At 55.3% G+C, this 17154-nt stretch overlaps 2 protein-coding genes across 2 annotated transcripts; one reads left to right on the forward strand and one right to left on the reverse strand.

Moving 5' to 3' along the window:
* Positions 1 to 1114: 1114 nt before the first annotated feature.
* On the reverse strand, positions 1115 to 9382 carry LOC134554424 (parathyroid hormone/parathyroid hormone-related peptide receptor-like). The gene is made up of 13 exons (XM_063404970.1): positions 7067 to 9382; positions 5931 to 6036; positions 5626 to 5736; positions 5393 to 5517; positions 5119 to 5213; positions 4610 to 4787; positions 4110 to 4263; positions 3929 to 3989; positions 3319 to 3385; positions 2940 to 3038; positions 2531 to 2668; positions 2396 to 2437; positions 1115 to 2106 (listed from the first exon to the last, which is right to left on the reverse strand). Exons 1-13 carry the CDS (start codon positions 7142 to 7144, stop codon positions 1768 to 1770), a joined length of 1593 nt encoding a protein of 530 aa, XP_063261040.1. The 5' UTR covers positions 7145 to 9382; the 3' UTR covers positions 1115 to 1767.
* Positions 9383 to 9922: 540 nt separating this feature from the next.
* MYL4 (myosin light chain 4) lies at positions 9923 to 14916 on the forward strand. The gene is made up of 7 exons (XM_063403658.1): positions 9923 to 10091; positions 10897 to 10924; positions 11478 to 11627; positions 12173 to 12346; positions 12749 to 12826; positions 13555 to 13598; positions 14620 to 14916. The coding sequence occupies exons 1-6, from the start codon at positions 10005 to 10007 to the stop codon at positions 13581 to 13583; spliced, it is 546 nt and encodes a 181-aa protein (XP_063259728.1). The 5' UTR covers positions 9923 to 10004; the 3' UTR covers positions 13584 to 13598; positions 14620 to 14916.
* Positions 14917 to 17154: the final 2238 nt, after the last annotated feature.

Below are 17154 nucleotides of genomic sequence, written 5' to 3' on the forward strand. Positions count from 1 at the left end.
ACAAACCCTGTTTTAGACTCAAGCCTCCTGGGGAATAGATTTTCCTCTGCTTTATAAGAGGAAAGGATACAGCCCAGGACATGTGACTCATCCCAGCTTTTCGTGGGGTCATGGGCAGACCTGAGAACTCAGCAGCAGTCCCAAGATCTGGCTGACTCCTGAACTGGCTACAGTTCAGACTCCAAGTGATTATTTTGACCCCTCAGAAACCAGCTTTAATCTGCTGGAGTTTTTAAAAATGGTTTCCTGAATTCCCCCCACAGTCTGGGCAGGAATCATTGCCCTGGTTTGAGCTCTGCACATTTGGTGTGAAGACAAGGGTGTTCCAGGGCAGACTGGCAGGGCTTTACAAGCTGTTGTGCTCCCCTTCTCACCCTGAAAGTTCATCACTGCAATTAAAGTTGTGAGTTTCAAAACAAAATGTAAAAATAGCCCCACAGTGTCCCTCCCTTCCCAGATCCCATCTCGCTGCCACTGGGAACCAGCCCCATGTGAGGCATGTGCTGGGGATTCTCCCCTTCTTGTTAACACTTCCCTCTGCTCCTTGTAGGATTATTGAAATTCCTCACCTCTCTCCCACCTCCCAGGAGCCTCTTGGGAGGAGAGTGATTAAATATTGATCAGTGGCAGGGAGCCCCACACGGCAGCTTGCGGGGCTGTGCGAGGTCTGCGGGAGGCTGCTCAGAACAAGGGCGCAGTGTGAGCAGCGTTCCAACTGCCCTGAGAGGGGTCTGGGCCTGCAGTGGCAGCTGTGCTGTCTTCCAGAGGGACACATTCCTTCCAAGAGATGATTTTTAAAATGTCAGTCCTGGAGCCCTTCCCCTCCCTGGCACGGCTCCTGGCTGTCTGTCCCTCCAGTTCCCTGTGGCTCTCTTTGCACCGTAGCTTTTCACTGGGAGATGTGGGAATGCACCAGTTATTTACCTGGTCCCTGTCACTCTTTCCCTCAGGCAAGGAGCTTTCCCAGGCAGTGCAGGCGCAGGGCAGGGGCAGAGGGAGGGCACACCTGGCTGGGAACGGGGCAGGGTTCCAGCCTTTCCCCCACTGCTGCTCTCCAGCCACCGCCTGCTGGGTCTGTGCTGGAATACAAGGATGGACACAAGCCAGACGGACCCTCTTTATTCACTTCTTAGCCTGCAGTGAGATGACAGAGCCACAACTGCTGCGTGCAGGGGCCTTTGTGTTAATGGAGGAAGTGTTGGGCATCCAGGTATTCCCTGCACCCTTCCAGGCCATGCAGTTTGTCCTGCCTCCTCCATCCCACCCTGTCCGGGTGCCTCCCGCTCCCGTTTGTGGTTGTGTTGATGTTCACTCGAGCTGCAGAGGACGAGGGCGGGCAGGCTGAGCTGCAGAACAGCTCCACGGGCATCCTGTGCCCCCCAGGCTGGACAAGGCCCGAGCTGGTGCTGGAGTCTGAGGCAGGCTCGGGCTTTAACTGCCCTGGAGAAGTCACCTCCCTCTTGTGGGGGTCGGAGTGAGCACGGAGGTGTTTCCTGGTGAACACTCAAGGCTTTGCAAGCACAGAGACCTCATCAGTCACTTGCAGGTAGAGGAGATTGAGGTTTTATGGCTTCTTTTTGGGCCGGGGGAGGAGGAGCGAGAGCACGAGGTCCCTTCGCACGCTGGCTCTGACAGAAATGGAGCCGGGTTGTTCGGCTGCTATCCCCACCCTGGCTCTCCATGCAAGGGTAAGCAGAGCCCGAAGCGTGAGGATCAGCGTCTTTCCAGGCACCTCTGCCTGCCCAGGTGGGAAATCCCCCCTCCGCTTCACAGCATCGTCTCCAGCTCCCTGCTGGGCTTGGGGTGACGCTGAGTCAGGTCCGTCAAATCCACCGCGTTTTCCCGCGGGGGTTTGTGGCTCAGCTCCTGGGCGGGGCAGGGCAGGAGCTGGTCCGAGGTGCCGGAGCTGGGGATGTACCCGGGCAGGCGGGGCCGGGCCGGGAGCAGCGGCCCGCGGGTGCCCCCCGCCCCCTGCCCCGCCAGGCTCGAGCTTTGGGGGGCCCGGGAGCCCCGCCCGGCGCAGCAGCAGCTCCCGGGGCGCGCCGGCTGCCGCAGGTCCAGCGCCAGGAGCCTCCGGAAATGAGCCTTCTTGATCTCTGCCTGCACCTGCGAGAGCAGGGGGGCTGCTGTGCCCAGAGACAGCAAAACAGCCCTGCCTTGCCTTGCCCTGCCTTTTTCCCTTGCCTTGCCCTTTTCCCGTCCCTTCTCCCTTCCCTTCCGTTTTCCCTTACCTCCCTTTCCCTTTTTTCTTTCCCTTTTTTCCCTCCAAATCCTATTGAGAGGGATGGATTTAAGCTTTCTTCTCTGCTTAGCACAGCCTGGGGCTGCAAGTTTGCCTTCCCTGACTCTAAAGGGGCTGGAACAGGGAGTTTAGCTCCACACTCTTCCCACTTACCTCCCCATTGCAAAAGCAGTAGATAAAAGCCACAAAGAAACCCTGCCAAGAGACCAAAAGAGGTGGAGTTTGAGGTCCCTGAGCCTCCCTGCATGAACATCCCTCAGTGCTGGGAGCAGTCCCGTGTCAACACACCTGGGAGGAGTTAAAGAGCATCTCGTAGTGCATCTGGATCTGCCACAGCAGCCCCGAGACCTCGGTGTAGGGCATGGCCATGAACACCACGTAGTGGACTCCAAAAAGCGGCATCAGCACCAGCGTGGACTTGAGCAGCTTCCTGAAGGGAGAGACCTCGGGGCCGTTACCCAGGACCTGCTGGGCAGCCCCGGCCCCCGCAGTGTCCAGGCTGGACGTGGGAGCAGGAAGAGCTCAGAGCTCCAGAGCCAGGCTTCAATCCAGCAGAGCTGCCAGGAGAGCTGGCTGCCACTGTCCTGCCACCCTTCCTCACTCCTCCAGCCCTTCCCACACCTCTGCTCCTCCTCCACCACCTCTGGGAGCCGTCCTGGCCAAACAGGCAGGACGTGAGGCTTTGGTGCTGCCAGACTTGCCTGTACTGCTGCCGGGGGTCCAGCCTGCCCGTGGTGGTCTCCCACAGCTTGGAGGCCAACACCCGCACGATGTTGAGGAAGAGGAAGAAGTTCACCTGCCAAGAGACCCACGGTGGTGACGGTGCCCCCTGTGACCTGGGGTGTGCCCTCGGGGCCCTCGGGGACACAGACAGCTCTGGGTGAGATGCAGGCAGGGACAGGGCAGTGATGCTGTGATCAGAGCAGGAGGGACCAGAGCCCCTGGATCCCTCTGGGCTCTCCCTGGGTGCTGGAGTGGCAGGGACCAAACTCCAGTGACCACAAGTGAACAGCTCTGGTCTCTATCAGTCCTCTCTCCCCAAAAGGAATTGGGAGGTGCATCCACAGGATTCTTACCACGACAGCAGCCAGGATGGGGACCTGATAAATCCACTTCATGTTCCCTGCACTGAGGTCCCAGCACCTGAGAAGATCAGTAAAGAAACTCCTTGGAGAAACCTGACACCACTGGGGAGGATGGCTCCCTGTACCCCCAACCACCCCAGCACCCCCATCTGCCACTCTCCACCCCTTGGTGGGCTTTGTGTAAATCTTGTAGCTACAAGCATTTGTAACTATCATGATGTGGCAAAGCAAATTTAAATGAGCATTAATGTTCCTGAGGGCTCCTTGGCCTCCTCATCCCAAACTCCTGCTGTTCATATGGTGGCCTTCCTCCTTTTAAAATGCCTCACTCCAGAATGTGCCCTTTAGCATCCATCTCTGTGCTGTTTATTGATCAATTTATGCTGCAAACCTGCATCCACTGTCCTCCCAAATGCAGAACAAAACCACTATTGCTCTGCATTACTGACAATTCTATGAACAAGCCCTGAATGTGTGTTCCCTCCTGTTGTTCTTTTTGGAAGATTTTCATTTCCAAAAAGCTCTAGTCCCACAGCTACTTTGGTGGCATTTGCAGCCACTCCTCCCCTCCCACAGGCCCTGGTGAAGGTGGGGTACGTACTGTGTGTCCGCCAGCGAGGCCCTGACGCTGGCCCAGACCGACACAAACACAGCAGGGAGACCTGCAGGGGCAGGCACAGGGTGAGCAGCAGGGCTGAAGCATCACCCTTGCAGACCAAAGCAGTTCCTGCATCCCTCTGCCCTTCCCGTGGCCCTCAGCCATGGCCAACACCTGAGCTCACCCCAGCCGATGATGATGAGCACCCACAGGTAGCTCTTGTTGGAGAGGAAGGCCATGAAGATCAGGCTGTGCAGGTAGAGACCTTCCACCAGGATCCAGTAGTGGTTGGTGGCCAGAAAATAGAGGAAGAGAGTCACCACCACCTTGCAGCCAACCTGTGGGCACAGGGAGATGCCTGTGTCAGGCTGATCCCCAAAAGTAAAACCTGGTGGCTTTTGTGTTCTGGTCACCAGAACCCAGCTGTGCCCCATGTTCTTCTTGCAGAGACCTGCATCTCCCCTGGGATATTCCAGCATCTTCCTTCCCATAGGACAGGTATTCCCTGGACACAGGCCAAGGAACTCTGTGGTTCTGGTCTCTAGTGTGGCACCAGGACAGGGCAGAGCCAAAGGTGGACCTTCATCCCCTCCCCCTGAGCAGCACAGCCCCAGCCTGGGACAATCCTAGCGCATCCCATTGCATCAGGACTCCTAAATCCCCTCTCCCCCATCCACCACTTGCCAGGTGGCCCCGTTGTCCTGGCAAGGGCCCCCTGAAGTCGTCCTCCCGCAGCCTGTCGGCATCGCTGGGCGCCGAGCCCGAGTACAGCACCAGGTCCTTCACGAAGATGCTGAGGGCCCGGCAGATGAAGGAGGTGAAGAGGTGCACGTGGATGTAATTCCGTGTGCAGTGCAGGCGCCTGAGGAGAAGGGAGGTGACACCAACCAAAGCCCAGCCCAACCAACTCACCCCACCTGGGCTGGGTGAACGGGGGATCTCAGAGTGGGCTCTGGGGTGTCTGGGCACAGAAACCTGATCTGGGAGCAACTGGGGTGTCCACAGTGTCCAAGAGCAGGGTGGAGCAGAGCACGAGCTGGTCATACTGGGGGTGTTTGGGGTTTTGGGAAACTGCTGATGTTTGTGTGGGTCTGGGATTGTTCCCATTCCTTTGGGGCAGTCCCCCCCAGGGCTCGTGGGCGATGGGATGAGGAGGGTTCTCCCGCACAGGAGGGGCTTTGGCCTCTCCTTACTTGAAGTAGGAGAGGATGCAGACAGCAACGATGAGGGAGGCCAGGGAGATGGAGTAGCCCACGGTGTACATGAGGTGCAGGCGGTCAAACACCTCCTGGAAGAGAAGGACTGAGCTCCACCTCCCTGCCAGAGCACAGGGAGAGCAGGGCTGGTTTGAGGAGCGGAGATAGAAGAGCCCCCTGCCCCCTTCCCCCAGCACTTCCCCTGGCCTTTGCTTCATCCTCCCCTGGCCCCCATCCACCCCTTTCCCAGCATTTTGACAAACAAGGTCACCTTCTGGTGGCTCCGGCTCTCAGAGGAGAAGAGCAGGGCACACTCTGTGTAGTTGGCCCAGGTCTTGTTGATGCTGAGAGCCATGGCCCAGGTCCCATAGGCACTGCAGTACCTGTAGGCATGACCTAGGAACAGCACGGGCACCGTGGCAGCAGAAGGACCCACGGGAAGCACAGACTTGTCCGTGCTCCGTGGATTGTCGCCAGGGTGCTCTGTGCCAGTACAAGACTTGCCTTTGTGGTTAAAGTCATAGATGTAGTCAGGGCAAGGCACTGACACCTCCTGGCTGGGGGAGCCCCTTGGCCAGCAGATGATCCCGTCCCACTCCGGAGGGCAGCTGGGGCCTGGCCAAAGAGCAAAGACACATCTCACACCTCCAGTCAGCATAACCTCTGGCTTCCCCCTGTGTGCTGGACCAGGGGGAGGAAAATGCTGCCACAGATCCCCCTGGGCTGCAGAGAGGGAGAAACCGCAGGGAGCCAGGGAAGGGGACACATCCCACTGCTTCCAGATGGGGCAGGGGGGGGAGGGACAATACCTGTGATCTTCTCTGGCTGGGCCTTTATGTCCCTCTGACACTTTTCCTTGGCCTCCACCAGGAGATAGATCTGCTCTTCTTTCGTGAGAACATCATCAGGATCGACCTGCTCAGACAAAACCCAAGTGACAATCCCTTGGCTCAAGTCATGGCTCTCCCAACCCTCTCTAGGAGAGTCAGGTTTGGGTGGCTTTGGGTAGATTCAACAACACAGGGAAGAAAAAAGCTCTTCCTGCCTTCCTGCTCTTATTTTTCCCTCTTCCAAGGCTGATGGTGACCTCAAGCCCTTTCCCACACCCTCCACGGTCATTTCTGCTCATGGTTTTGTGCAGGAATCAGTGGCCTGTCGGGCTCCTGCCCCAGCTGCCTGTCACCCACCAGCAGCAGTGCTGGGTGTCCCTGCTGCCCCTGCTGAGCTCTCCAGGCCAGGTCTGGCAGCCCCTGGGTAAAGCGCCCGACGGGGGCTCAGCGCAGCAGCCACTGCCCAGTGCCCAGAGCAGACAGTGCCACCCACGGCACCTTCAGCCTCCCCACCACACCACATGTGCAAATATCTTTTGGGGTGTTCTGGGCTAAGATGCCTGAAAGAGTTTAGAGCCAGGATGAAGACACAGCTTTGGAAGTGAAAAGGAACTGGGGTGCAGAGGGGTCACTGCCCAGAGTGCCTCCAGTGAGCCAAATCTGGCCCAGAGAGGAGATCCGGGATCCCTGTCCATGCTCTTCCCCAAAGCAGCACCTGTGTGGGTGAATGGGGGCTGGTCAGGAGTGGGGCAGGAGTGGGACCGTGGGGGTGAATCAGCAGGATGGGGCCTGGCTGTAGGAGCCTCACTGGCTGTGCCCAGCTCTGCCCTCACCGCATCCCTGCAGCCCCTCCTGCACTGCTCATAAACCGCCCACTCTGCTCCCCCGACACCTCCGAGGCACTGAACCCTGCCCTGGATGTGTCCAAGAAATGGAAAAGCCATCACGCTGCAGTGCCTCCATGGCTGCTGGAAAGCTTTTAGCAGGAGTGGAGATGCTCTCCCTTCCTGCAGCTCTGCGGAGCGGGACTGAGCCCGAGCACAGCCCCGCCCGGGCCAGAGCACAGCGTTTAAAGCCAGGAGGAGCGGAGGAGCCCCGGGGCCACGCAGACTTACCAGAGCCCACGCCGAGCTCAGGAGGCAGCAGCAGAGGAGAGTCACCACCACACCTCCCACAGGGCCGGACGCCTCCATGGTGCCACCGTGTCACTCGGATGGGGACTTCAGGGACCACAACTGCTGTCAGTGCTGGAGAGGGCTGGTGAGCTCAGCAGGACAGAGCATCTTCTGGGAGCACCTTCCTGGCTGCCAGCCCCACGGAGGTGAGGTGGCAGCGTGGGCACAGCCTGTCCCTGGGAGATCAGGGCTGGGTGAGTCCCCTGTCCCTGTGGGATCCCGATAGGGTTCTGCTCACAGGCTCTCCAGGCAGGGGGGGTTCTCCCCCCACCATGCTTGATCCTGTTCTCTCTTTGTGTCTTGCCTGCTTTGAGCAGCTCCGAGAACGTGCGCAAACAATTCCCGATCGGATGGGGATGGCAGAGGTTTATTGGCTTAGCCCAAGGTGCTAAAATCCTCTTCATTCAAGGCAGATTCCTCTTCGCTTTTCAGAAACTTCTCTCACTGCCTGGTGGCTCATTTTTCAGCTGTCACAGCATTCCCCCACTGCCCCCATGTTCCTAAGTCCATTCCAGCCCCAGACTGGTCCCAAGGAGCCAGAGGAAGGTGGAGAAAATCCTGGCGAGGTGACTGGAGGCAGGGAGGCAGAGGGTGCAAGCACGTGAGCAGCACCTCGAGCTGATGCTCCTGCGATGGGATGTCTTTCAGGCAGACGCCAGTTTAACCCTTTTCCTTCTCCAGGGGCTGGGATGTGTTCTGGGGTGATGTGCTGGGATCTGTCCTGCTCCCTCACGCACCCACAGTGACCCCAGGGCACATCTGCATTCAGTCTCCTTGGGAGAGGGGCTGGAGGCTCCATCCTGGGGCAGAGGGGTGAGGGAGCACAATGAGCTCCCCCACCATCATTGGGCAACAGGTCAGAGCTGGTCCCACTGCAGCTGCCACCATCCCTGGTCACCTGCATCCTCCTGGCATGACCCCAGGGCTGTCCCCTGCCTTGCAGGGTCATGCTGATGCCCAGCTTGCTCCCAGCACCCAGCCAGTTCCAACACCTTGCGACCCTCAGCAGCCCGAGTGTCCCCCTGGGGAAATGGGGCACAAAGAGGGGAGCCCTCATTCCCCAGGCAGGTTATCATTAGTGGGATGAGGCTGGAATTCAACAGCCCAGTGCCAAATCCCTGGAACAGCAGCTCCCTGCCTGGGCCCCTCCCTTGGCCCATGTAATCCATGTGCAGACACCTCCTGCTGCCTCTGTAAGTGCCCCAATGCTGCAGAGAGCAGCAGAGCCCCCAGAGCCTTCCTGGGGGCTTTCCTGGCACTGCAGCTCGTTCAGGTCCCAGCCAAGAGCCCCGTGACTGAGCAGTGAGGGTCAGAGTCCTGCTGGGCTCCTGCGGCCAGGGACGGCCAAGGGAGCACCGCAAATCCCGAGGACAGGGCTCAGCAGGGGCTGCTGCTCCTGCTGCTGAATCAGACAGCAAAACAAGTCCCACAGTGGCCATTAGCTGAAAATCAAGGAGGGACTGGGGACATTGTCTGCAGCTGCCTCTCCTCCCTGCCTGGGCCATGGTGTGACACCAGCTCTGCCAGAGGCTCCCTGGGATGCTGCATGGGCACGGAGGGCGAGCAAGGGATAAACAGTCAAACTGCACCATGAACGTTTCCTGAAGGCTCTGCTGGGTCTGATTTCTGACCCAGAAGCTGCTGGGGAGGGAAGATGGAGTTAAAGTGAGGTTATTTTGGAGTTAGATGGATGCTGAGGGGGAGGCAGCTCAGGGACAATTTGATTCCCTTGATTTCCCAGGCGAAACCTGACCCAGGCTCTGAGTTCACACTTAGCAATATATGTGTTTTTGCTAAATAACTTGTTATATTCTAGAGAGCTCTGGAAAGCAATGATTGCAAATTATACCCTTTCAGCCCCCTCGCCTCCCCAGTCCCCCCTAGCAATGAGGAGATGATGGCACACAGAGAATTCCCAGCAGTTTGTGGCTGCTCCCTCCTCCTGAATGACCCCCATAACTCCTCCTTTGCCCTGGTGCCCCATACATCTTGCTTATGTTGATGGTTTAGAATGTCTCAGTAAACCCTCAAGCCCCATTTTCTGGGATGCTGAACTTCATTGGGTTCTGTGTCTTTGTGAGTCTTCAAACAGTTGGGAGAGGAGGGTGAGAGCAGGAGCATCTCCCACCAGAGCCTGCCCAGCACCTGGGGAGGAGCCAAAAGGAGACCCCATCTGCCCTGCAGGTTTTAGAGGTGCTTAGGATGGGAAAGATTTGCACTTATGAATTCAGTTGTGGCTTTGGCCATCACTTCCATTTCTCTTTAGCCACCCTGAGGAAGGTGATCACCTACACTGTTCTTTTCCAGAGCACAAGTTCAGCCCTGGGGAGAGACCAGGACAAAGCAGACCCTGAGCACGAGGCCAAGGGAGAGTTCAGAGAGTTCTGAGCTCCTCTGAAGCAGCACTTTACAAATCCTGATCTTAAAAGGGCTCTGCAGTGCTGGCCCTCGCAGCCAGCCTGCAGACAGGCGCATTTCGCCGTGGGTATCGTGGCAGGTTTATCTGCCATCCTGTTGCTATTTTCTTGCCATTGGCGTTTGGGTTTCAGTGATCATTTAGCAAGCAGCCCCCATGCAGCCCACCCGGTGCAGGTGCTGGAGGGGGACATGTCCCCCCTTTTGTAGCTGGGGGGGCAGCTGGTGGCTCCGTGGAGCCAGGAGCCGATGATAATGGGCAGTTGTCAAATTGGGGCCCCTCTCGTTTGAGTTTTCTTCCTTTTATAGTAAGTAGCAGTTGCTCCAGCAGCTGGCCTGCCCCTCCAGGGTGAGCACGGGGCTCCGTATATAAGGGAAGGAGCAGCCTTTGCCTTTCATCCCTCCGTGTACTTCCCTCGCTGGGCGGCAGGACTCATCCCGCACCTCCGCAAATCCCGGCGCGATGCCGCTCAAGAAACCCGACCCGAAGAAGGAAGCAGCCAAAGCAGCTCCAGGCTCGGAGCCTGCCTTCGATCCCAAGAGCGTGAAGGTGAGTGAGGAATGAAGACGTCACCGTGTTTCTCTGTGCCTGTCATCCGCCAGGCACGAGCGATGCAAAGCTCTGCAAATGGCACTAGCCAGGCTGGAAGCCAGCCTTGGGAGGGGAAAATTATCCATGGTGTGGATGCAGCAGGCTGGGAGCGATGCTGTCCTGGCTGGGGAGGTGCCTCAGTCCTCCCCACCCAGCCCTGCCCAGCCCTCACTGCAGGGAGCCAGGACGCTGCTCCCGGAGCTGCGGTGCAGAGTCAAACCCCCAGCTCCTGCTGAGACCCCGCGCCGGGGCCCCAGCAGCAATAAAAACCTTCTCTGCCACCCACTGTCTCCTTGCTGAAGTATTTTGTTGCCTGCACTGCCTCCTCCACATAAGAGCATCCTTTACCCAACGGCTCCACTACAGGAATTCGCTTTTTCCATGATTCCTCTGGATATTCACATTTTTAAGCCAGACCTGTGGCAGGAGAGTTATTAAAAGCAGGCTCAGCATGGAGGCAGTTTAATCACTTGAACTTGGGATAAGGCCCTAAAATAGCATCATTTCCACCCAAAATAGTCCTGACTGTGGTCTGAGCATCCCTCCTGCCTGCCCACCCCACTGCTGCCAGCTGTGCTCTCCACAGCGAGGACAGAGCAGTCAGGGACACAGCACAGCCAGACATGGCATAGAAATGGGACACAGCACGGATATGGCCCCTGCCCCGAGCCTGGGGAGGGAGAGGTCCAGAGGGGAGAGTCCCTTTGCTCTCCCCAGCAGTAGCCCACATCTCATGCCCAGCTCTGCTTCCTTCTCTTTACAGATTGAATTCACGGCAGAGCAGATTGAAGGTAAGTGCCGAGTTCAGCTTCTCTCAGAGATGGCTTTAGAAATGGGGAATGCTTTTTCCAGCTGGTTTCTCACCACAGACACAAGAGCCGAGGCCCCACACATCAAAATCCCCTCTTGGGGGAAAGGCCAACAGGATCCAGAGCCTGGCAGGGAAAAGGTATTTTTCATTCATGGTGTGAGATGCAGCCTGGGTCAAAGTCAGGGTTTCTGGTGGGAGGAGCAGTCTCTGGCAAATAAGGACAGCCCCAGCGAGTGGGGATCCAAGTGGAAAAGGGATAAGTAGGGATGTCCTGCGGCAAAGCCAGCTGCTGAGGGTGCAGGGATCCAGCAGGTCACCCAGCCACTCTGCAAAGGTGACAAAACCTGCTCGAGCAGGCGAGCGACTTGTCCAAGGAGTTTGGCAAACCTCAGCCTGCATTGCTCAAGCTCACTCGGGGCTGCGGCGCGTTCCGAGGGCACAACGTGCAGGTGTGGGTCCCTTCTCTGCCTGCCAGGCACAACGTGCCTCCCTGGGGTGGGAACGGGGCCACCCCCAGCTCTTCCTCCCTGCAGAGTTCAGAGAAGCCTTCGGGCTCTTTGACCGGACGCCGGCGGGGACGATGCAGATCAGCTTCGGCCAGTGCGGGGACGTCCTGCGGGCGCTCGGCCACAACCCCACCAACGCAGAGGTCCTCAAGGTGCTGGGCAAGCCCAAACCAGAAGGTGACAGCAAGCTGGGGACAGGGTGGGACAGGCAACTCCTGTGCTCCCTGGCAGCAAGCAGAGGGTTACATTCCCTGTGGGAAGAACCCTGCAAGGTGAAGGAACTGGGAAGGAAATTATGCAGACAGGCTTCATTCCTGTGCAATTCCTTCACTCCCCTTCCCCATACCGTGGATGATGACATAGGGATAGGCAGTCCTCACACAGGAATGGGGGCAGGTGATGCTTAGCAGACTTTATCCTGAGCTGGTGCAAACTGGTACAACCAGACCAGTCCCACTGGGGCCACATTACTGTGGTGACAGATGACCCACTTGATGTTTTGGTTTTGGGCTGATATCAGGGGTCTCTGTGCAGTCCCCTGATGTTAATACTTCACTCCTCATATGGATCTTCCAATCTCTAATATAATAGTTCTGTCTCCTCACGGAGCTTCTCCCCTGCACTTTGATGGAGATGAGACCAGGAGAGTTAATGAGGGGGCCCTCAGAGGCTGAATTCAGCCCCACGAGGTTCATCTCTGACCCCATCTCCTCCCCTTCCAGAGATGAACACGAAGATGCTGGACTTTGAGACCTTCCTGCCCATCCTGCAGCACTTCACCCGCAACAAGGAGCAGGGCACCTTCGAGGACTTTGTGGAAGGGCTGCGTGTCTTCGACAAGGAGGGCAACGGGATGGTGATGGGGGCCGAGCTGCGCCACGTGCTGGTCACGCTGGGTACGGCTGCCGGGCTGGCGGGGGGAGCCAGGCACGGGCCCTGGGCTCCTTCTGGCCAAGCGCCTCCAGCAGCTGGCTGGTCTCACATATTGCAGAGGCCCTTTTCACTCTGCTGCTCACAGGCTCTTTTAGGAGTCAAGAGTCCTGAATGTGTGGCCATTTCCATCTCATGCCACAGCTTCATGCATGACCCAGGCAAGAGGAGGAGTCCAGAACACCCTCAGTTATCAGATAACAGTTCCTCTCTCCACCATCTCCCACCAGCATTCCTCAGCAGTGGCACACAGCTCTTCTTTAACCCCCTTCTCCTCCCTCTAGTGTCTTTGGTTATCTGAAAGAAGGACAGGAAGGTCCTGGCAGGCTGAAAATCCTTCCCCTCACCTCTCCATCCTCCTCTTCCAGGAGAGAAGATGACGGAAAGCGAGGTGGAGCAGCTCATGGCAGGGCAGGAAGATGCCAATGGCTGTATCAACTATGAAGGTAGGAGAAGGAGATTCCATCAGGGCCATCTCAGACACGGCTGTCTTGTCTCAGAGGGCAAAATGCATCCCCTGCAAGGGCTCTGCTTGGACCTGATGGTCTTAATGGTCTTTTCTAACCTTCATGATTCTATGACAATGGTGATTACAGGAAGGGAGGTGTGGACCACCCTCCAAAGCCTTTCCAAAAAAGCACTGAGACATGTCAGCCAGGGTGGGAACAAGGTGGTTGTGCCAGTGATTTCCAGGAAAAGCAGCTGAAGACAGCATGTTTCCAAGGAGTTCAGGCCTGTTTTATCCACAGTTTTGGCACTGTTTTGTTGCAAGCTATTGAAAATAAACAAAGCCAGCATCTTTCCCAGCAGAGGCTAATTGGGAACATTTGGAGACCTGGATCACTTGCTGCTCCAAGAGGGTGAAAATCTGGAATAGGAGGTGGTTAAATTTAGGAACCCCTAGAATTGGAGAGCAGTGAGGAAAAGAGGGGACCCACTTCCCGTGGCCTCAGAAAAACGGGGATAATGGTACTGGCTCATCTCCAAGGGTTGGCATCGCTCTGACCAGGTTGGGGATGGCATGAAAAAGTGGGAACAGAAAGAGGAATATTAGTCCTGGCAGAGCACACCCTTCATCCCTGGGGCTCTGAGCTGGGGGCTCCCCCTGCTGCCTCTCTACCTGCCCCCCAGCTCACAGCATGTCCTGACCCCTCACACTCTCATTTCTCCTCAGCTTTTGTCAAGCACATCATGTCTGGCTGAAACGAGAAATTTCAGGTGAGTTCAGAGGCATCTCCTGCTGCTCACTCCAAAATTGGAAATCCTGCAAGTAACAGCCAGGGGCAGAGGAGCCAAACCCCAAACCTGCAGTGGATTAATGCCACAGGAATAATCCCAGCTCTGAAGGCATAAAAATTATGTTGATGATAAAGGATTTCATTTGTAACTCCTGCCAATTAAAATTTATCAGGGCAGCATCACCCCTATGATGGTCATTTGTGGTCTGGGTAATTGTGTGGAGTCTCTGGCCAGAAGGCAAGAGGAGTTTATGGTGCCACGTTTTCAAACCTGCCAGAACCTGAGGGGGTCAACAGCAGCCAGTGCAAATCAATATTTTTAAACCTGCTTCAGTGAATGACTCAATGTTAAGAAAATATTAAGTACTTAGAGAGGAAATACCCCAACTGAGAAATATCATTAATCATTATCATTATAATTATCATTAATCATTATCATATCATTATTCCCATTAACGTTACAAAGAATATGGAAAACGTACCACGGATGTTTGTTAAACTTTTTATTGTTCCTTGAGATCTGCCTGAGGAAAACAGAGAAACATTGCTAAGGGGATGAGGTTTCTTTGAGGGTGAATTGTCCCTCTAAAACCTATTCAATTGAAAAGAAAATCCAAATTGCTGCCTGGCCCTAGCTTCCCCTGCCAATTTCTTATGATTTCATTATCTATTTACTTTTGTAAAAGGCAGGAGGCCAGGGGAAAAAATATATTAAAAAAGGTAAAAAGGTAAAAATGATCTTCCAATATTCCTAAATACACAAATTAAACATTTAAAAATCTCTCCTCTCCCAAAATCTCTTTAAACAACAGAAGGTGAAAACACAGACAGAAGTCTGAACGTTGAATGTTCAGCATCCTTTTTATCTTTTTAATCCATTTCTCTCCGGTTCCTGTTCATCAGCTCAGCAATATAGATGGCTGGGATTTAATTTTCCACATAACTATTTGCATATAAAGCTCTTTTTTAAATGGTCTTGAATTACACTCTTGACATTTCAGGTTCATCCGAGAAGGAATACTCTGAATACTCTCATCCCAAAGTTTCTTTGAATTCAGCCCTCTCCTGCTTGTCTCCCAGGCTCTCAGAAATGCTTGAGCCCACCTGAGCTCCATGAAGAACAAGATTCCTCCATCCCTGTCCTTTCCCTGGCATGTTTTGCCTAAGCTCTCGTGAAGCGTTGGCCACCACGAGTGTGTGCCTGAGCCTGGGGTTCAATGACATCTCTGCAATTAGTTACTCTTTTCAGGTTTTCCCTGTGACATTTGTCTCATTAAATTTCATTCCTTCCTCCCTTACATGTTTTGTCTGCTTTGGCTTGGGATTATTTATGGACACGGTGGGTGGAGGAGACCCCTCAGTGTTTGTGGGCCGGGTGCACCCTCATGGCAGGGGGTGAGGGGTCCCCGGGGTGTGGGTGGGGTCCTGCCGGGATGGGGCCCCGGCAGGACGGGCTCCCTGGAGGGCTGGAACACACACTGCTCCTGGAGTGCTCCAGCCTGGAGCCTGGAGCTGTCTGAGGGCTGGAACACACACTGCTCCTGGAGTGCCCCAGCCTGGAGCCTGGAGCTGTCTGGGGGCTGTGTGATACAGGCTGGTGGCTCTCTCCCTCTTCCTACCTGCAAAGCAACCCTCAGAGCATCATCACAAGCAGTGAATAATTCATGACACATAACTCAGCCTTCCCATCAGCAGAACACCTGGGAGCAGAAAACACTTTCCTTTGATTTGTTCCTTATTCCAACGTCCCCACTCTGACTTTGACTAGAAATTGAAGGCATTTTTGCTCCAATGTGTTGACTTCAGCTGCCACTTGCTCGTTCCTGTGCAGTGACTGAGTAACAGCTGCTTTCAATTCCCACTGTTTGATTCAACTACTCATAAAAAGCAACATAAGCTGTTTATAGATGCAAGATTAGATTTGAGCTCCTTTCTGTGCTATTTCTACAGCTTCCACTGGGCAGGATCTGGGCACCTCGTGTTTTTAATGTACTGTCTGTACTTTAACCTCCTAGAGGACTGTGGTGACAGGGTCAGAAGGGACCCTGCTTGCTGCACACTCGCTCCAGGGTCACGCTTGTCCTTGTCACTGCCGTGGCACCGACTCCTGCAGTGGAACACGCTGTGGCAGAGGAATGGAGCAGAAAAGAGATTGGGGACCTGCCTCAACTCCCAGAGGAAATCCACAGCAGGAGCTGGGGGCCCTGGAGCTGTGATATCCCTGCTATAGCCATGATATCCCTGCTAGCCTTGACATTCCTGCTAAAGCCATGATATCCCTGCTAGCCTTGATAGCTCTGCTGGCCGTGATACTCCTGCTATGGCTGTGATATCCCTGCCCTGCAAGCCAAGAGGCTGCACTCTCACTCCTCTGTGCAGAGCACAGGCCTTGTGTTTGAGCCCTCAGCCTCCACACTGAAAGGAGTAACACTAAAATAAAATCAGAGTGAGACCTGCAAGAGACAGACAGAAAGCAAGCAGCGGGAAATAACAGAACTACAAGAAAACAGTTTTCCAGGTGAAAAATCCAGGCCCTGAAGTCCCCCTGGGGGAAGAGCCAGCCACACTTCACTTTGGGGATCCGTTGTATCTCTTTAGGATAAAGCAGAGCTGGTTTGTAGCAAAGCAGGTTGGAATGGTGCACTTGAACAGGCACAGTATGTATGTCTGAACCTCTGCTTGTGCCTCCATGCCTCTTCCCCTGGCGAGGCTGCTCCCCTCCTCCTCTGGAAAAGCTGAGGATTCCACAGAGAAAGCTGCTTTAGTCCCATGGACATTTATAAAAGCATCTGTGGGTGCCAGTGAGTGCCCCCACAGGCAGGAGTGCACTGCAGGACTGAGGAGCATTTGTAAATCCAGATCTCCAAAGACATCAGCAAGCATTGACCTTTTACAGTGTGGATGTTTTACATGAATTCCAGGGGACTTTGAGGAGAGGTGCAAGGAGCCCCCACGCTCTGGAGAGCCTGTATCTCCTCAGGCTGTGATAAGACAGACTCTCATACCAAAGAAGGTCTGGATGTCAGGAGTTCTGTGCCCTGGGGAATGGGAGAGACAGATGCAGGCAGCTTTCATCCCCAGGAGGAGTTATCTGCAGTGCACGAGATCAGGAGGAGGGGGAACACGGACTGTGCTCCTTGAAAGGCTCCTTGGAGCCCCAGACCACCACACAGTACACCCAGCACCATCATCACCACCAGCGAGCAAGGCCAAAGGCCTGCAGGGGAGGAGGCACTGCACTGTCATGTTACACCTGTCTGGCAAAATGCCTTGGACTGACCCGATCAGGAAACCCAGGTGTCCATCCCGGGGACAGCACTGCTCTGGGCCCCATTTCTTATTTGTCTGAGGTGAAGAATTGAAGAAAGCTTTGCCTGCTCACACCCTGAAAGCAAACACCTGCAGATTTGCTGCCAATAACAAATTTGTAACCTCACCTTTCAGAAGTGCAGAGAAAGAGGGGAAGGAGGCAGGCTGAGCCCTCCTGCTGCACACACAGATTTTATTCTCATGTAAAGATACAGCTCCTGCCCATA

The sequence above is a fragment of the Prinia subflava genome, chromosome 8 (genome assembly GCF_021018805.1).
Source record: "Prinia subflava isolate CZ2003 ecotype Zambia chromosome 8, Cam_Psub_1.2, whole genome shotgun sequence".
Classification (NCBI taxonomy): Eukaryota; Metazoa; Chordata; class Aves; order Passeriformes; family Cisticolidae; genus Prinia; species Prinia subflava.